General features: G+C 36.7%; 1 protein-coding gene across 3 annotated transcripts in view; it reads left to right on the top strand.

Annotated features, from left to right (window-relative positions):
* The window catches only part of DOCK4 (dedicator of cytokinesis 4), a 444210-nt gene that overhangs the window by 351449 nt on the left and 71289 nt on the right, over positions 1–21472 (top strand). For all 3 annotated transcript variants that reach the window (XM_008569607.1, XM_008569604.1, XM_008569598.1), the window contains exons 27-30: positions 5680–5774; positions 15060–15135; positions 17206–17306; positions 17734–17792. In XM_008569607.1, the coding sequence (XP_008567829.1) occupies positions 5680–5774; positions 15060–15135; positions 17206–17306; positions 17734–17792 (331 nt within the window). The remainder of the gene's footprint in view (positions 1–5679; positions 5775–15059; positions 15136–17205; positions 17307–17733; positions 17793–21472) is intronic.

Genomic DNA, 21472 nt, shown 5'->3' with positions numbered 1-21472 from the left:
AAAAATTATATATTGAGATTTCCAAATGAGTATCTTTGTCCTTTATTCCTAGTATCACTGCTTTCATTTCTTATTAATTCAAAGAAGGATTTGTCTTAGCATTTCCCAATGGTTCTCCAAATCATAATGAACTTTGAAAGTATGTAGTTCTCAAGTATGTACTAAGACTACTGTTGTTTAAACCCCATTCATGCTTGAAGTACCCAGATGCCCCCAGGGTTACTGTTGAAGTGGCTTCTGACTTTCTGAGCAGCCATCCTTCTCTTTGGTCCACAGGTACTTGTGTGTGAGTGGCCTGAGTCATAGTATCAGGACGCAAGTGTGTGGGACTGAAGACCTGAGGGCTGCTGCTCTGTATTGTTTCATTTTTTCCTTCTCTAGAACATGACGTTATTTTTAAATGATCGAAAGCAAACACTAGGTAGTGATTAAGTTTTTTTCTTTCACCTTCTGTAGTCACTAATGTTTTATTATACACCCACCTTCTACCGGAGGCTAAAGTTTTGTCCATATCCGTGGTGTTTCATGTATATACAGCAATGAGACTTCTGTTCTTTGTTGATTATGACTTTTCATATAGAACTGTGGGGATCTTGCTGTAAGCGTGAGATTATACATGTTCTGGAAGTTAAATACAGCATTGTTATAACTTTTCATTGTCTCCCATAGCTTTCATAAATCATATCTGATCAAGCCTCAATCCAACTTTGTTCCAGCTTTAAAACTCTGAGTCCTTCCCATTATCTACAGGACAGAGTCCTATCTCTTTGTCACATCATCTCTATCCTCAGTCTACCTTCCAGCCTCATTATCCTCCACCCCCTTCCAAGCACCTTTTACTCCAGTCACTTAAAACTACGTGTTTATTCCTAAAAAGAAAAATGATACATATAATTTTTAATTCCTCTGAATCATTTTTTTTCCTTTCCACCTGAAGTGCCTATTCCACCACCACCTCATTTCCATTACCAAATGTGTACCCCTGTTAATCTCTTCCCCGATTTCAGCTCATGCTACAGAATCCAGCTCAACTATCCCTTTCTTGATGAAGCCTCCACAGGCTACAGTCCCCCTTCTTTGATGGCACGAAATAATGCACTATAATTATTTGCTGTTTCATTGTATTTTTGATGACTATGGGCTCCTTGAGAGTAGGGACCACATTTTTGTGTCCTAAGCATAGAGCCTGGAACATTAAGTCTTTGTTGAATGAATAAACCCTCTTAATAAATTTCTGCCTGCTTTAATAAGCCATCTTTTTTCATGTAATTATTTTGACTTATTGTCTTTATTTGAATATATCAATTACAGAAAAACGGTTCTGTAACAGTCAAAGATTTAAGATCATTTAGGAGTTATTTTTCATAATACGTAAAGATTCCATTTTAAGGGTATAAATTTCAATGTGATAATGATTATTAATACCTTTTAATTGAATTCAAACCCCATATCAAAGGTATTACATTGAAATTTGTGGCAAATTTTTAAAATAACATCTGATGAACGCCTAAATCATAGGTAAAGGAAATTTGTTTCTAGTAGGCTATTCTGTTCATTGCTCTTTGCGAAAGGAGACAATGTGCTGCTCTGTCTGCCTGCCTCATGATGCGTTATTTTCTGGATGTCTTATGTTTCATGGTCTCAGAATTTCCTCCTCCTCTGTCTTACCCATTCTGTTTTATAAACCGAATTTCTGTCTTGTGCCATTCTTAATATTGTGGTAGAGACAGAAAATCTTTCTAAAACACAAATTTGATTCTCTTACATCTGCATAAAAGCCCTCAGTGTCCTCATATTGCCCTCAGGATAAATACTTATTGCATGAACTAATAAAAGAATATATCTTACCTTGCCAGAGGTCCCCAGCATCTAACACAGTGCCTAGTACCCAATACTTGTAAATGAACAAACGTTAATGATAATTTCGAAAACCATAACAACTTCTCCTGCTTTCTTTTTTATTTGAATATAGGACTTTTTACTGTTTTAGAAGATTTTCATAAGAACTTTCTCACTTGAACCTCTTACACTGCAGAAAAAGTAGCACCTTCCTGTTTTTGTTTTGAGCCCTGATTTGAAGAATACCAGTAACACAGTTCAGTTAATGGTGTTGTGCTACATGCAGTAAACAGAAACTGCTCCCAGGCTGCCGATTTTAAAATGGTGTCATATGAAATACTTACTTCTGTGTCTATCTAAACAAGACTGTTACAGGCATGGCAATGTTCTTTTTTAAATTATAAAAAATTGGTTATATGTGCAAAATAATTGTACCTATCTATGCAAAGCACTTAATTAGTGAAATGACTAGTGATGAAAAGAAGAAGGTACTTCAAAAAATTCACGGAAAGATTCGTATTATCTCATTCTATTGTTTCACGAACTTTTTGAAGTACGCTCCTACTTAGGACAGACAAGGAAATATGACTGTATTTGGGATAGGAAGGAAGGGAATGGTGAAAAATCCAGCATTCAGGTCTCAGTGGTTTCGAATATTAGAACGGAATCTGAAATGAAGCCAGTTGCATGGCAGTTGACAAACATTTGGCGAAACTAAATTACATGTAAGTACCACAGTGGAAGGGGTTTGTGTTATTACAAGGTGATCTGATGAAACATTAGCCTGCAGTTTAAAAATAAGAAAAATTTGGGGGTACTATATGAATAAATGATTATATTAATTTTTTAAAATTCCTCTAACTATAACAGTCCTTTTTAAAATTTTTAAATTTATTTTTAAATTGACACATATTGATTATACACATTCCTGGGGTGCCAAGTCATATTTCAATAATGTATATGCAATGTGTGATTATCAATTCAGGGTAATTAGCATATTCATCATCGCAAAAAATTTGCCATTTCTCTGTGATGAGAGCATTTGAGCTCTTCTCTTCAAGCCATTTGAGAACATACAATAAATTATTGTTAATTATAGATGCCTAGCACCACTGTAGACTACTAGAACTTATTTTTCCTATCTAGCTGTGATTTTGTGTTCATTAACCAGCCTTTCCTTATATCCTCTCTTCCTTTGCTCCACATTTTCAAAGTATGAGAGCTTACTTCCAGGGAGGTTAAATAAATTGCCAAAGTCATTGAATTGCTTTAATTGCAGAGCGAGTATTAAAATCTAGGTTCTGATTCTTGGTATAATCTTTCATTTTTATTTTTATTACACGGTTTCTACAAATAAATGTGTTTGGTTCTAAAAATGTAAATGAAGCTTGAATGGATACTGTAGAAAGCCACTTGCGACACTGAAAAATTTTCTTGGGGAAAGTAAAGATTTATGTCATTATGAGGGTACTTCAAAAAGTTCATGGAAATATTTGTATTATCTATCAATTCTATTTTTCAACAAACTTTTTGAAGTACCCTCATACATAGGCATTGGTACAATGTCACATGCTACCACATTCTTTTGTTTTGTGAGATAAATACGAATAGGAAAATGAGATGGTTCAGAAACAGGTTATCGATCCTAGCTCCTATACCTGGAATAACTTTTTCTTTGTCTCTAGAACTACAAAAAAACCAACTGAAACTGTGCCCAACTAGCAGAACTAGATGTCTTGCCTCCTGTAGCCAATCCTTCATACAATTTTTTTCTGTGTACAACTGACATCACAATCCCTCCCACTCCCCCATCCCCCCACCCCCCCACACACATGTACACACACCACCACTAAGGGTTCTGCCTCCAATTTCCAATTCTGTTAAAAGTTTTGAGGCAAGAAAATGAAACTTCGGTATCTTAGAATTTATTTGTTATTCCAACCCCACCCCAGCCCTAGCCTAACTTCCCAAGCCATGCTTAGAGGACAGCCAGCTTCCTGCCTCCTTCCTCTGATGCAGCAAGTTGGGGAAAACCTAGGGGGGGGTTGGGGTCACCCCCCATCCCCAGTTCCTGGCATAGACTGAGACTAAAGTGTCACTTGATAAAGACCCCCAAAGTCCCACCAGAAAAAGAATTTATTTAAGTTATTCCTTCCTAACTAATTGTAGACTATGAAAAACAAATGATACCCCACTTTCATGATTTTTCTTTAATATCTGTCTAAGCAACTGCAGCAAGATAGGAAACTCAAGCGGGGTATCACTCTTTGAAAGATAAATGCAAACTTATTTTTTGCAGGGATTGTATATTTATGTGTGAGGTACCCAAAAGGATCAACTGAAAAATCATTAGAATAAGTTTTAGAAATGCATTAAAAAGGGCTTCTCACAGTTTAGTATGCTAATGACCTACTATCCCAAGGTAGGACTAGAATGTGAAGTGTTTCCCCAAATGACCTGACCTGTGGGAGGAATACATTTGAGAAACTCTGCTTTTGGTGATTCTGGAGATATGGGCAGGATCTGTCTGGCCATTTAAAGACAGTTGACCTAGTGGGCATGTTTCCACGTGGCGCATACTACATATCAACATATGTGTGTGGATGCCAAAGGAGTTAAAATAAATTTCTGTCAAAATATTTATGGGTTTGATCAAAGCCGTTAAGAATATGTGAAAAAACAAAAAGCTACCACATGGTTTTCAGTTTTTAGGTTCTATCTTTCTATCTTCTGTTGATGTGAGTGACAACCATAATCTTGTATTCAAGCAGCTTACATGTTTAACAAAATGTGTTGTTGGGTCTGATAAATAAAACTCTCGTGTTTTGGGTTGCTTTTTTATTTTTTAAGCAATGCCATACTGTTGCCTTCAATCAGATTGTTAAAGAAATATATTTTCCTAGAATCACTTAAGGTTACAAAACAATCTTTATGTTTTCTAGTTAATTAATCTAAATTAAAGCTAGATTGAGCCAGTCCTTTTTTGAGTAGGGAAAGTTCCATTTCACTCATTACGTGTGGTACTTTATTTCCTTGATTCCCCTTTAAGTATCATGTGCTACAGCATGTTTGGCCCTATCTTTTGTGATGTTTAAAGAAGAGATATTTTCATATTTGAGCATAGCTTCTTGTCAAGAGCGTTTCTGGGTGATCAGTTTGAAGATCTCGGTAAATACCACTGCCCTCTGGCAGCTCTGCGAGGAATATCTTGACACTCTCACAGCTACTAAGCACTTGTCACTGTGCTCAGCTTAGCACACACCCTCGTTTGCATCTATGCTGCATAGCACACTCAGGAAAATTCACTCAGATTTTATAAACCTGCACATATCCCATTAATACCACATCTCAAGAACACTCTCTAAGAAACATAGGTTTTATATAAACTTTTTTGATAAACGTAAGTTTCTAATGTTGACACCCACTTAAAGGAAAGCAGAACTGAACAGGACTGTTTATTGTTCTCTTGGGTTGAAAAGTTCTGACAATTAGGACACTGTAAGAGAAGAAAGGGAATATGTTTGCTTGCTAATCTTCTATCGCAAGTTTTCCATCTTATTTCCAGAACCTAAATTTTTAGAGCTTGTGAAGAGAAATGAAAAGTCATTACCACTGTGCCTGAGAAAGTAAAAGAAAAGGGAATGATTGGAAGGGGAGCAAGCCAGTGGGTTTGGGTGCTGGGAATTGGAAGGGCAGTGTTTCTTCTCCCTGGTAAACTATTACAGTATGTTTCCCTTCATTCCTGTCTTACTTTGGAAATGGTAACAACAGTACTGTGTGTGTGTGTGTATTGAAAGCTATAATAAATCAGTAAAATGATCTGTTTTCCCCTTATTCAAGGATTTCCTGCTGCAAATATTTACTGTGTTCCGAATATTGATACGCCCAGAGATGTTTCCAAAGGACTGGACTGTTATGCGCTTGGTTGCTAACAAGTAAGACATTTAAGTTGATGATAATTGCAGCTCAATGTTTAAGGGAAGAGAAAGTTTCATCTTAACTTTGAAACCTCCAAGACCCAGGGTTCTTTTTCTTTGCCTCTGAATTAACTTCTCTCAGTCTTTTAAAAAAATTGTTACTATTTGTTTTGAATCATTTGTTTTCAATATATTAATATCATTTAAAAATCAAACAATGCTACAGAATACGCACTGAGAAGTCCCATTCCCACCTATCTTATTTACCCCTGCCCTCAGCCTTAGTAACCACTTTGATTTGTTTCTTGCATATCCTTCCAGTGTTATGAAGAGCCTAGCAGGTAGCATAATATATGCACCATTCTACACATTATTCTTACACTTAAAAATCCTTGCAGTCTTTCCACATTAATAGATAGAAGGCCCTTCATTATTTTATATATATTTCTTTTTACAGCTTAATAATATTCATTCTATTGAATGGATGTACCATAGTTTACTTAACCAATTCCTTGTTGCTGGACCTTTGAGTCATTTTTGTTCTTTCTTAATTCTTCTTAACTCATCAAAATACATTAAGTACCTACCATGTGCTGATCACTGGGAATGAGAAATAACCCTTGAGTTGGACACGTGAAGATTGAAGTTCCTTTTATTCATCCAAGTGATGTGGCCAATATAGAGCTGGAAATAGTGCTCTGAGGAAAGCTCAGAACTAGATACAAACATTTGGGGAGTGATTGATATAAAGTTGATATTTGAATCTCTAGGAGTGGATAGAATTCGTTATCTTATATTAACCTTATCCAGCAGAAATTAAAATGGTCTGAGGGCAATATTGAAGGAATGAGAGCTAGGAAAGGAGATTAGGGGGCGGTCAGCATGGCAGGTGCTGCTCCCGGAGTAGACAGCGTCATGGATTTACCTGCTCTCTCCACTTCCTGTCTCCATAGTCTCAGATACAGAGTGAAGATGAAGTTCTCTAGAAAACTGGCCTGATCTTCACTTTCAAGCCTATTTACCCTATTTTGTTAGCATTCTCACTTTCCAAGCCCACATTTGCCTTCTGCTGCTGCTTCTCCAAACACCAAACCCTCATGGTCAGGGTGAAGGTTGGATTCTCTCTCTAGGCATCTGTCCATGGGCCAAGGTCACCCTGTGTCTTCCCCAGGTGCCCAGGTATGATGGTGGTGAGAGCCCCAGGAACATAGGATTCTATTTTGATTAGATATGCTGAATATGGCTTCTGCTGCAGTGTACATTTATAGACTTGGAGGTGTTAACAAATGATGTGTTAAAAACTTTGTGAAGTAACAAATAGTATAATATGGCATATTATATTTTACATAAGTACAGAAGCAGCTTTTTCATTTTGAAGACTAATTGAGACTACTGAAATAGCTCTCTCGAGAATTTAGCATATTTAGTTTGATATCTGTGAATAGAATCAAATGTCTATTCATCTGGTTGTCTGGATACTACAGATTTAAGTGGGCTCTTTTGCTCATGTATCTGGACTTATTACTAAAGAGCAAACATTCTGGGTACCTGGAGAGGGCTATAAGGTGATCCTGGGAGCCAGATAGGAAGGGGTCCAGGCTGTGGATATCATCATCACAAAGCCTCAACATTTGGTCATTCTGCCTGCCCCGTATGCAGAGGGATATTTTGGCTTGGATTGGAATGTCTAATGGCAGAAATTCAAGCTGACGTTTTGTTCCTTGTACACACAGGCTCTGCTTGGCTTGCTGAAAACCATGACAACAATGTGGCTTTCTGACATTAAATACTGTCTCTCTCTGCCCCACCTAAAAATCTCTACCCCACTCTTTAAGACTTCATGGTGACACGAGTGGGCAGTAAACCGAGAAGTATAGATTGTGCTTTTGAGTAAACACATAATATTGAGGATTTTCATCTACAGTGTTAACCAAATAGTAACATGATTTTGTTAGAGATGAGCTCTGTGTAATACATTTAAACAGAAGATTCCTCTCATAGCAAACCCAAGAAAAGTGCCATCAGCCTTTGCTAAATGCAATAGTATCATTCCATTGTCACCCAAGTGAGTGCTGATAGGAGTCTGGTACTAATTCTCCACTGGTAATGGCTGGCAGCTACAAGTTCATGGACAGGACTCCAGGGTCTGGTTATACACCTGCCCAGTTGGAACAGACTGTCTGCTGCATACTCCTCTACTTGCCTCTCCTTCCAGCTCCTCTCCTTATTTAATAGTCCCTAACCATTGCCCATTCAAATTATGAAAGCATATGAGATTTGTCTTGCTTTATAAATGCATACAGCCCAGAAATAAGCCCTCAATTATTTGTGCTTTATCTGTGAAAAATACTAACCTGCAAAATGTTAGTAGAAAAGGAGATTTCTGAGAGATGTTACATATATTTTAAATATGCTAACAAGCATACACTGGAAAGAAAAAAATCACGCTTTGCTAAACTGTATAGAAGCAAGTTGCAGGAGTTGAATCTGTGTCTCTGAAGTTAATCACCTTTTTTTCCATAGCATTAACTTTCTTACACAAACATTTGATCAGAGCCTCTAAAAGAGGCATTTTTAATCCAAACTTCCACTTTTATTAACCCACTTGTGTGTTTAATACATGCCAAATTGATAGCAGCTAGCCAAGAAGTCACCATTGCCCCACCCTTGAACTCAACTGAGTAGCTCATCCCTAAAAATGAATGGTTTTTTTTAATGTGTCGGTCCTTTCTTCCTGTATTTTCAAGTAAATTAATTGCCTTTAACTTTTATCCATAAACTGTGTTGTCCCAAATCCTGTAGCTTTCCAGTTTTATCTGAAGTCCTGCTAAAATCTGTGACCAAACACCTGGTGATGTGTGTGGTTTTTTGTTTATTTCCACTTGAATGTCTGATACTGTGTAATGTAGCAAGTGTGTCCAGTCTAAATTCTGCAAGGGCAAGAAACATTCCTTCTCTTTCTTGATTGCTGCAAAGCTGTTTCATCCCCACTGCAAGTTCCTGGTAGATGCTTCTGATGAAGACAACTGCTCAATCTGAGAAAGGAAGAACATAAGGAAGATGAAAATTAAGTACCAAAAATACAGGACACTTTGAGACAAGCTTCTCTCCACCCCCTTCCCATACACATTGTGAAATAAAGTACAAAAATAAAGTCACAGCTTTATACATATTTTCAAGGAGATAAATCTTAACACATTTGCTTGCTGAGGAAAGTAAAAACTCCCTGGCCTTTCATTTGAAATTTCAGGTCCTTATTTTGTTTATCTTGTGTGCATGTTGGCCTTGAACATATCTTACACAAACCAATTTAGATTTCAAGTGAGATCCATATAGGAAATAAGTGATTTGTTAAATCAAAGATTCATAGCAGAGGTCATCCATTCATTCACTGACCCATCTATTCAGCAAATATTTTCCAGTGCCTAATGTGTAAAGTAAGTACTGTAAAAATCAAGCCCGCAAACCCATGAAGGTGTTTATGAAAGGAACTTTGTTCTGAACTGGAGTAGCATGGGTCTTTCATGAAGGAGTGAAACTTGAGCTGCAAGTTAAAACAGGAGGTAATAGGCAAACAGCAAAGGAAGAATGTTCCTGTCAGGAGGAAAAGCATATGCAAAGGCCCTGTGGTCAGAGTGAATATGGCACACTCAAGGAAGTGAAAGAAGACCTTTAGAGTGGCTGAAATGTGGGGAGGGAAGGAGCCAGTAAAGATCAGGTTGGGAGAGGAAGAGGCGGCCCAGATATTGGTGAATAGAGAGACAAAGGAGAAACCAGGTAGAACCAGTTAGTAGTTGACTGAAGCAGTCTAGGTAAGAGATGATGATGGCTGAGACGAGTGGATAGTGATGAAGGTCATGAGAAGATCGACTTTGAAGATAAGGATGACAAGACCTGAAGGTGACTGGATATGGGTGGGAGAAAAGAAAGTAATTGAAGACGGCCCTTAAATTTTTGGCCTGAGCCAAAGGGAGTAGCTTTGGGGATGAGAGAAATGAGAAATTATATTTTGAACATAAGTTCAAGATGCTGTTAGATATCCAAGTGGAGATGCAGAAGAGAGAGCTAGACATGCTTGTATGGAGCTCAGAGTAGAGATCGCGACTGGAGATGCACATTTAGGATCATCAGTATATGGACGGGATCTGAAGCCATGGAAGTGAATGAGAGCACCAAAGAAGACAGTGTAGACTGAAAAGAGAAAAAAGACTTAAGACTGAGCCCTGGGACATGCCAACATTTCAAATGGAGAAGCATCCAGTAAAGAAGACTGAAAAGGAGCAGCCCCATGATGTAAGATGAGAACCAGCAGAGTATAATATCCTGTGAAGAAAGTATTTCAAAAATGAAGGGATATCTAGAGCTGCTGGAAGGTTGGGTGATGTGGACTGACAGTTGGCCCTGAAATTTGGCAATGTGGTAGATATTGGTGACCTTGACAAGTGCTGTTTCAGTGGAGTGGTGGAGACGAAAGCCTGATTAGAGTGAATTCAGGAGTGGATAGAAGCTGAGAAACTGCAAACAGTAATTATAGGCAGTTTTGCTATGAAAAGGAGTGGAGAAATAGGGCTATATGTGTTAGAAGATATGAGGACTAGGATTCTTTTTAAAATATGGGATATTATAGCATGTTGATTTACTACCAGGAATGGCCCTATAAAGACAGAAATATTGGTGGTGCTAAAGAAAGCAGGGATAATTGAAGGAACAATGTCTCCGGGTAGGCAAACAGGAATGGGATTGAGTACAGTATTGCTATGTGTGCCGGTCCAAGAACTATCTGTTACCTGTTCATGATGAGCTTGCACCTGAAAATAAATCAACTGTGTAAGCATGCAGTGGGGTTCTGCTGGCACTGTTTTTTGTGGTAAGATTTTCTCAATGAAGGAAGCTTACCACACATAGAGTAGCACTCGTCTAGTGCATACGAAGAAAGGTTTACCTTAGCTAGGAGCATTGACAGTGTATCCATAGTAACAGAAAGGGAGGCAGAGTGTGGTGTGTGATAATGATGCTGAAAAGTTGAGTGGTAGCTGGTGCTGGGCTTCCACCTGGATCAGCTTTGCCTGTCTAATTTCAGTCTGTCCTTCAAAATAGCTCAAAAAGTATTAAAAGTTTTACAAGCTTCACATTTTAGAATTATCTCATCTGGCAAATAAGTATAACAAAGATGTCAGATGTCATCGTGAGGCTACAGTCATTCCACAGACACTTCTAGGCTAGGCCCTTGGTGGTACAGTGGTAAACAAGGCCCAATTCCCCAGATACTGTTTCTGAGTTGCAACCCTCCAACGTTCTCTTCCATCTGTAACACCAGTCCTCGAAGTGAGAAAGGACAATCGGGTACATCAGGATCACCTGGTGGGGCCCCATCATGGACACACCAAGCCATAGGTGGAGGTGAGGCCCTGGAGTCTGACACATCTTTCAGGGGATTCTCATGCACACCGAGGTTTGAGGGCCACTAGCTTCCTTGAATTTCCTTGATGGCTGTCCAGGATTTTCATCTACTCTAAATGTCTTCGTGTTGATTTCTGCTGCCTCCAATAAATCTACCAGGCTGAGGAGAAGTTGTTGTTCGGCAGGTTTAGAATTCCTAAACTTTTCAATATGTAAACTTCAACGTTGTTGATACCCGGTTCATCCACAAAGGTGTTTCTCTTAGTCCGTGTATGATTTTTGGAGATGGGATTGTGCTTGAACAGATTATCAGACGGGGGTAGTTTTCAAAAGAACAAATTACAGGAGATGAGACTTCTATGGGGGGTGAAAGAGAAAAATAAGTTTGCCTGAAGATAATTCCTAAATCCCAGAATGAGGTGGCAACTGGAAAACCACAAGCAATAACTTTGATTTCCTGTACACCGATTCCTCTTTTATGTAGAAATTTTATCATGCTGTGCCCATAGATTATGGTTGTCAAAAACGATCCTTGTGTCTGCATTTCTGTGGCAGAAGTCAGTACTTTGGCCATTTGTGGTAGCAGATTACAAACATTTCTTGGCTATTGAGTTGTAGCACAGAGATCTGAAGTATCCCCGTACTCAGACACTGAGTCACGAGTAAGACAATGAAAAACCAGAGGCACCACATTGTTTTGGATAAATTGGAACAAGTAAGGAAAGGCCCCTAAACTCCACAGGTATTCACTCTAGTGAAGGAGCAGTAATGTATAAATACCTTTTGCTGACTTGGGGACCTGTGTGCTAGGAAGCAGTGTCTTAGTGCTGTCACTAGAAAGCTCCGAGAGCCGCCTCTCTAGTTTGGGCTGACTGTTACAGGCATAAATGAAAAGTGTTTGAAGTAGAGTCATCTTAAGATCTTTCTATCCCTGGGCAGCCTTATTTTTGGAGGCCCTACTTCTCATCATATCAAACATTAAATAGACCCACAAACCACATTAGATATATTTTTGCTGAAGAAAAAAGATTAAAGGCATTTTTTAATTTGCTTCTTAAATTACTGTCCTGAGTAAATCATTTAATTTCGATTGTGATTTCTCAGCATTTATGTATATTTAGGAATTCTTGTAAAATGATAAAAAGTAACCCATAATTTTTTTAATATACAAAAATCACATCAATATTAAATTTGACAATTAATGAAATTCATTATGTTACCTTCTGTGGATATGTAATTAATCACTTTTTAGTTTTCATTTCACAGCTCTAATTGGTTCCATAACATTTTTTTCATGTCTCAATATTTTCCAAAGCCCCCGAAAGGCTTGTAGGCCCTGTGCCTCTTTGTGTCTAATGATAAAGCAGTCCTAGTAAGCAGGTGAGGTGTTCAATCTAGAAATAAGGACTGCATGCCGCACTTATGAACCATTAGAATCAGCCTACATTCTGGAAGTCAGGAGAATGCTGAAGCAGAATGTCTTCCTTCATTCATTGTTCAAATATCTTTTCTAACTCAGGCTTCTCTAGACCCTTCTTTTTCAAAGGGTGGATTTCAGACCAACAGCGTTAGCATCACCTGGAGCATGTTAGGAATGCAGACTCTCAAGTCCCATGCCAGGCTTGCTGAGTCATAATCTGCATTTTAACTAGATCACCAGGTACCCATTAAAGTTTGAGATGCACTGGTTCTCAGCTCTGGGTACACTTAAGAATCACCTGGGAGCTTTGACAACCGCAATGTCCAGGTTGTGCTGCAGACCAGTCATTAAAATCTCTGGGGATGTGAACCAGACATCTGTATTTTCAAAGCCCCCAGGTGATACCAGTGGACAGCCCAGGTTGAGACCCACTGTTATATAGGAAGGCCAGAGAGGTTCCATGTTGTTTACCAGCAAGTGCAGTTCAAAGAAGCTGTGAATATTGTTTGTGTGTTTGGAACCCAGCATATAAATAACAATTTGGTAATCCTTGCCATGGAATAACCTCTTTGTCCAGGATATTAGGCCCAATACTCTAAATCCCAGATATGTCACATCTCACTACACTGGAAGTTACTGTTTCTGTACAACTATCCAAGCTAGAGTTGTGGGCCAGAAGGTGGATTTTTATCTAAAACTCAGGTGTAGTGGGACTCTGCGTATTTCACCATTGAATGTCAAAGCAGAAACTTTGTGCTAATAACCACATGTTAAGGATACAAAATTTTCTTTTTTAGACTTAGCGCTTATACTAGAATGTACATCTTATACTAGATGGTAGGCAGAGAAGTGCTTCCTTGCCTGATAGCATTTCATTTTCTGATAATTAAGGTTTAGTGTCATATAGTAAAGCTTGAGTGAAATACTTTGGGAACTTCAATATTTCTTCAGTTATCATCATTGATTTTGCCAGTGTCTGTGGAAAATTGCCACTTTACACCATTAACTGAAGATGAGTGATATGAAATTCACTGATGATATCTGCCATTTGGGGGGCTAAAACCATAGGAGTTCTCAGTCTCTTAAGTTTTTCTTAACTTTCATAGTAAGATTGGTTAAAAGGCATAAGTGACATATACAAAATGTACATGCATATAACACAATGCCTGTTCATGGCAGAGCAGATACGGAGAAATGGTGGTTTCCTTCACTTTCCCTTTCGTCACCTTGAACTTCCCCATTCAAGCATCCAACCCCTTAGCCTTATTAATGTTTCCCTGTCCCAGGAGAAAGCTATAATAGTGAGTTTTTCTGCAGATAACAACAATAATGAACATTTATGTACTTCAAAGACTATAAATATTCTTCTAATCTATATTTTACCAGTAAGATAACCAAGGGGTGAAGTTGGTGTGGTGTTTTGTTCTGTTTCATTTTACCTTGGGTAATACAACCACATCCTTCAATTCCAAGTCCTATAATGAGAACTGGGGCCTCATCACATCACATTATGCATGCAGCTCAGAAAATGCCCCAGGTTTTAAATATCAACCATTTATATGTCGGTGCTTAGTTTATAGTAGTTCAAGGGGTGGATTATCTTGTTTCAATATAATGCTGTATCTAACATTAAATAAACAAACTGGAAATGCATTCAATTTTGAATATATGAATACTCTTCTTTTTTTAAATATACCAATACTATTACAGCTATAAAAATGAGCAGATTTTGAATTAATTACAGAACTCTAGAACTAGCCAAGAATGCTTACCAAATCCTTTTTTAATCTCCCCATCAAGATACATATGGCTGTATATGTCCCTTCTGTCAAATTTTCCCTGATTTCTCCTGCCCTGGAGATGCCCCTTTCTCTGAATGGCTGTCACACTCCCTGTTGGTTTCACACAGCTTAGTACTGGGTTATAGACAGTATCACAGTCTGTAATTGTTTCTTTAGTGGCAGTCATCACCCTGAGAGAGCAAATCTGCCTTCTGTAGCACTTTAATGCACTCTAACACCTTAAATGGAGGAGAACAGAGAAAAGGCTAATAAATGCTCGGTATATTCTATCCTTTTATCCTATCCATTTCATCTTTGGGCTCCATTTCTTTTTCTGTATTTTTGCAAAGTGTGGCTTTCTTCCATGATAATCAAGTATGAGATGTCATGCTTGTATTAAATCATTTTGCTTTGTTCAAAAATTAAAAACATTACAAAACATCAAGATATTAATGTATTTCTGTCGGAGTCATATGAATTCATAAATCTTTATATCATTCTACAAAGAACCCGATTTCAGTGTTAGATTTTTTTCGTTCTGGGTGGCATCTCTTTTTATTTCAAATATGAGTTCTCTAATACTGCTTCACATGCTTAGTGAAGGAGGTTTTCTTATATCTAGTTGCTCTTTATTTTTATCTACTAAATAATTTTCAGCAATGTGAAGTTTTCAACTTAAAATGTATTCTTTTTTATCACTAGTGTTATTATTACAACAGTTCTGTACCTCTCAGATGCACTTCGTAAGAACTTCTTAAATGAAAACTTTGATTATAAGGTAAGTATCCACTTAGATGACTATACTGCTTGGGCTAAAAGATTCACAGTATATTTTAGGAAATAACCTTTTTCTTGGGCCATATTAGTTTTAACTATGAATAATATTAGAACAGTTTTTATTATTTTGTGAACATATTAGGCTATCGTGCTTATCAACCTGGTGGAAATCACAGTGCTTAAAAGGAGATAGTTCTTTATTAGTAGTATAGATTTTAATTCTTGCTCTTTTCTGTACGATTCCTATGCATGATAAAGAGGACTTGGAATACAGTGTTTTAAAAATAGAATTTATATGAAGAAAACATTTGCAAAGTAAATCTTTTAGTTTCTTCTCTATTTCCCCATTATTCAGAATGAATCAATGAAAAGAAAAAAATGAAAGATTAGTAAGATCCTTTAAGGCAGAGCTCTCTGTATATCTGTAACATAATGTGATATGCCTAGGTGCCTGTGAATTCTTGATATACCATTTTTCAATGGCAAATGATAAATGATAAACAAATATGAGCAGTGCTTATGTTGGCTTCCTTTCTTAATGATGATTGTGTTTTTGGTGTCTTTGCTTCTTATTCTTTTTTGAATATTGTTTTTCATATTAAAATTTTTATAGAGTTTCCTTATTGGATAACTAGAAAACACAAAACAGCACAAATACAATAAAAACCACTGGAATTTTAATGGTTGCCATAGTATTTCTCTGTATTATAGCTTATAATAATATATCAAAATTTCATAATCAGAGCTCTACTTTTTGATATTTAAGTTGTTTCTATTATTTCATTCTTATTTTTTTTTCCTTTTTGTCTTTTTTCGTGTCCGGCAACGGATCGCAACCCTCAGTGTCGCACCCGTACCGGACCAGGACCGGCAACGGGATCGCAACCCTCGGTGTTGCGCCCGCACCTCGCTCAGCCAGTGAGTGGGATCCGGTCTGTATGTGGGATCCGAACCCTCGGCGGGAGTGCCGCCGTGCTCCCAAGTGGCGCACTGTAGCAGTGCGCCACTGGGCCGGCCCTCATTCTTATAAATTACACTTTTATATACATTCTTACAAAATAAAACTGGGCATGTACCTCTAATTATTTTCTTGGATAAATATTTATTAGTGGAATTGTTGAGATAAAGGCTGTAGCAATTATATATGATCACCTGTATTCCTGTAGGCACACCAACACTGGAAGAAGCAACTTTTTTTTTTTTTTTTGACAATTGGATAAGGAGAAAAATCTTTTTTGCTTTAATTTGCACTTTTACCTGTTATCAGTTACTATTTATTGACTAAACTTTATATTTTGTGAATTGTCTATTCTTGACTTTTTTTGTTCATTATTTTGCTTGGGGCTTTATCGTTTTTTATTTGTGAGAGCTCTTTATGTATAACAGATGTGAATTCATATTTCTCCTAGTTTGTTATTTGTCTTTAATTTTTACATGGTGTCAATAGAGAAATAGCTTTCTTTTATTAGGTCCTACATGTTTTTTGCTAATTTTATTTCAGGGAATTTTATTCTGATGTCTTTCTGATTCTATTTTTGGTATAAGAAAACTTAGACTCAAAAGATTTGTCTCGGCAGGGAATTTTTATATACTGTCTGAATTTAAAGCCATTAACGTATCCCCAGAAGTGAATGCATTTTTTTAATCCTTACATTAAAAGGAGTCCTAAAAATTAATTCACTCAAGAATAAAGTAATCCGTCTTATACCTCAGCCTCCTTGGATATTCTCAGACATGTTATAAGATAAACCAAACATCTACAGCTTAGCATATACTGGAGAGCTCATGAAATCTGGGATAGAGCTTTGAAGCAATATGTAAATAGATAGTATTTAATTAGTTTACTTCTTTGTTATAGAAAATTTCAAGCATATATAAAAGTAGAGAGAATAGTATAATGAATCCCCATGTACCCATCTCCAGCTTTGACAATTAGCAACTCATGGCCAATATTATTTCAACTCTATCCCTGTCCATTTACAACTTTTGAAGCAAATCCAAGTTACTTTGTTACTCACTTGTAAATATTTTTGTAACACCATAGTATTTGAATATCTTGTTCTTGTTTTAGATCTGGGATTCCTACTTTTACCTTGCAGTCATTTTCATAAACCAGTTGTGTCTGCAGTTGGAAATGTTCACATCTTCCAAAAAGAAAAAGGTGTTAGAAAAGTAAGTACCAATGTATAAATAGGTTGGAAGTGCTGCCTTTTAAGGGCTGTTTAGTTCAAATAATTCATAAATCAGAATGTTTAGAACTGGAAGTAATGGAGTGGAGAGGCAATGACCAAGAGGATAAGAAGCAATCTTTTCTGGAAATTTTAATATTTTGAACTTATTTACACATTTTTTTTTTGTCCTGAGTCTTTCAGGACTTAAAATTATTATAGAAGCAAAAAATTATGAGACAGATCTGTTCTACTAGAAGATTTATGTGAGGATTGGATTTAGAGGCATCAAGACATGTACATTAAACATCTTTAAATAAAAATATCTTGCCTTTTACTTCAGAGTGACAGATTGTATCCTAAAGACACATAAAAAAATACTTCTTTTTTCTGGAGGCTTTGTATCAGGTTTGATTTTTGTTCTATTTCAGGTATGGCGACATGCGGGTAACAATGGGTTGTGAAATTTTCAGCATGTGGCAAAACCTAGGTAAGTGATGAAAAGAGAAGCCACCTCCACCATACAGCTGGCTCATCACTGTACTTTTAAGTGTGCAAATGAAGGACATTTTACCAATAACAGCATTTGAAATCAAATGTCTAAATAAATAAAGATATCTAAGGAAAGTAATTGACACTTTGGCATTGAATAAGGTTAAAACTAATTCTTTGAATTGATGTCTGTCTGAAAAATCACCTTACCTTTGTATGCTTCATTATTGCTTAATGGTACATTTTATAATGTAGCATTGCACCAATATTACACACATTATTTCTAGCAGTGAACTAACTTTTCATAAACTGGGACTGTAAGAACTCAAAATTTCTAGAACTCTGGATTGAGGCCATGAATCATAATAAATTTAGATTAAACTTCATGATAAGAGCATCACTTCTCTTAAAACCTTGAAACCATCGACCTATATCAGAAAGAGTATAGCCAAAGGATTTTTAAAGCTTCTGCAGTTGCTAAGAGACTGTTAGATCCAATTCTGTTAATTTGCCACAGCAGATAGAGCATATTATTCCAGCAAATTGATGGCACAGATCTGGTTGCACAGAAAAGAATAATATTTGGAAAATAAATTGTTTTAAAGTTCATTGGCCGAGAGTCTCTTTCTAGAGATTGATAACTTTTTTAATATAACTGTACTAGTTTTTAGTATGTATTTATTATTACTGAATTTTAATTTCTCCTTGTGATTTATTAAAGTGACTGACCTATTTAAGTTGAATATGTAATGACCCAAAAGTATCTTTTGTCCTGGCCTCAACCAAGTACAACTTGGAGATGGCAGGATTTGTTTTCTGTGACTGAAAATAGAACCATTATCGTTTTACTTCAGTTCATGTTACAGAGTGATTTTTGGCCGAGATATGTATATCCCTCAAATATATACAGCAATTTGAAGGAGACTTATTATACATAACTGAGCCCAGTGTTCAATGCTTGCTGGTGATTTCAGAAGAAAAGTGACTGAGCATCTTGAACACAACCTCTCACCGTGTAAGAACCGCCAGAAGAAATCGTGATCTGTCTATAGATTCAACTCAAAAATAGCATCAAATGTTTGTCTTACTTGGACAGTGCTCCTCTTAGTCTTTGTGTTCAGTTGATTCTATATGTCCTTCTTGTTTTTTCAAAAGCAGGTCACAGCGGTTATAGTGTCTATATTGCACTTGGGATAGTTTAGCAAGATGGTTTCCAAAAAATACTGCACTGAAATGCTATTCGGAAGCAGTTCTGGTTGTTTAGATCTCTTTTCAGTGCTCAAATTATGAGACCAGGACAGATTCAGCTGGGTTACCAGAATATTAGAAAACGTGGCAATTTACTGTCTTAGATATATCTGAGCATTAACATGTATGATTATTTCCTTGTAAATCTTTATCCAAGCCAGCATAGCTATGCATGTAGGCCTATGACCCTTGGCCTGCTGAATAAAGCTGGCACCTTTTGTCTCCTAAAAATGTCACTGCATACTTTTCTCCCCTATTTTGTCTTTATTCTAAAACAAAAATATTTCTACCCCTCTGGTTTTTATATTAAATTACTTCCCCATTTTCCTCAGAAATGTAGGGAATGTGGAAAATCTCTGTAGCACCAGCATACTGATTGCCATAATGTGTTATTTTGTCTGTAATCTTTAAACAGTGTACTCAAAGTGAACCTGCAGTGTCAGCATCACTAGGAAGCTTGTAAGAAATGCAGATTCTCAGGGAGAGGTTGGTCAATAGACACACAGTTACAGCTAGACAGTAAAAACAGGTCCTAGTGCTCTACAGTAGTGCTAGGTGTCTATAATTAACAATAATTTGTTGTGTTTTTAAATGTCTTGAAGAGAGGAGCTCAAATGCTCTCATCAGAGAGATGATAAATTTTTGTACTGATGGATATGCTAATTACTCTGATTTGACCATTGCACATTGTATACATGTATTGAGATATATCTCTGTACCCCATAAATATGTACAATTATTACATGTCATTTAAAAAAATAAAAATAAAAGCAAATTTTTTAAAATGCAAGTTCTCTGGCTCTACCCCAGACCTACCGAAACAGAATCTCTGGGTGTAGGAACCAGCAATCTGAGTTTTAGCAAGTTCTCCAGGTGATTCTGATGTACTTAGCTAAAGAAAAGCATTGCTTTAGACAACACTATCCCATTATTTTGTTGTCCCAGCCCTAGAGACTAGCTCTAGTACAGTCCTAAGACTGTTCAAAGAGGCTCATTATACTCAGGTTATGAATTCCCACCATGATATTTCAAGTGTAGGGTGAGTATAAATTTTCGCTTCATTCCTTGGTTTCTGTATTATTTCCCTAGAGTTGTGTCCTGACTTTCCTGAGACTTCCAAAATATTAGGTGAATTTTAAAGGTCGTTGCTGTCATACAACAGCCAAAATTGGAAAATGTTCAGAAATATTGAAGCCTCTCTTCCTACATATGTTTTTACAAAATCATAGAAAAATTAAGTATTCAGGGTATTATTTTGACACCCCAATAAGCTTTAAATCAGCTTGTTACTTAGGAATATCTAAATATATTAGTTATTATTTGATTTACCTATAAATGTGTTATGTTGAGGATTTGAATTCCAAAGGAGGATTCATTCAGGTAATTATAAATTTATATTTTTTAATGTAACAGGCTAATAAATTCACTTTAACAAAGTTCATGAGGCACTGGCTGTATGAAAGATTATTCTGGGAGACACAAGAAAAAATGCTCATACCTGTTAAGAGCTTAGTTTTAAAGACTTACATTTTAAACTTTTTGTTCAGCTTATGTGGAACCAAGAGAAAGATTGGTAAAGATGAAGTCACCATGTTTTAATAAAGCTAGTAAGCTTTTATGATTTCACAAATCAAGATCCTCAATACTTTTTAGTAGGTACAAAAAGCACTAACATTTAGAAAAAAAAAATTGAGGGAAGGAAATGCCCAGTGTCACTAAATAGACATTTTGCCACTTGAAACTGTCCAGTTGGTCTAATTTAGAAATACAAATTTTACTGGGTGATATTTTAAAATCAGATTTTGATCATCAGTGTTTATGTTAGAAGTGTTGAAATTCTTCCATATGCTGGAAATGAGTTGGGTTTTTTCCATTCTGTTGAGGACATGGGGAAAAGAGCACATGTAGTTTAGTGACTCTTCTGCTTTTGAACATGAAGCTTAGGATTTTCAAATCTGATCATCATATCCCCTAGACTTACCTATGAGCAACTTTTCAACCCTATGAGACCTAGAACTGCTTAGGTTTGCAGTGTTATTTTTAACCATAAGTCAACAGACTATTAGACATTTGGTTATGTGTGCTTGAAATATTTTTTAATTGTAAAATTGCCTAACATCTGTAGTATCAAATGTATTTTTATAATGATTATTTACATACAGAAAGTTTAAACTTTTTTCTGATTAAGTAAGGAAGTATTTGGACTCTTTAGTATATATGAAGCCCACAGAATTGGGGGAAGCAAGTTCTAACTTCTCTTTCTCTCTGACTTCAGTCTTGGAGCTGTTGTGTGAACAGGGCCATAAGTGCCCATTTTTATCTTTACAGGAATAAATCAGGGGCTCTGCTACTTTATGCTTCAGCCCCAGTTCTGTGAGGTCTGGTTGGGAACACAGGAACAAAACCAAATGGTACAAATTATAACTCACA

This window comes from Galeopterus variegatus, unplaced genomic scaffold (assembly GCF_000696425.1).
Source record: "Galeopterus variegatus unplaced genomic scaffold, G_variegatus-3.0.2 Scaffold27, whole genome shotgun sequence".
Classification (NCBI taxonomy): Eukaryota; Metazoa; Chordata; class Mammalia; order Dermoptera; family Cynocephalidae; genus Galeopterus; species Galeopterus variegatus.
This window is presented reverse-complemented; position numbering and strand designations above follow the sequence as displayed.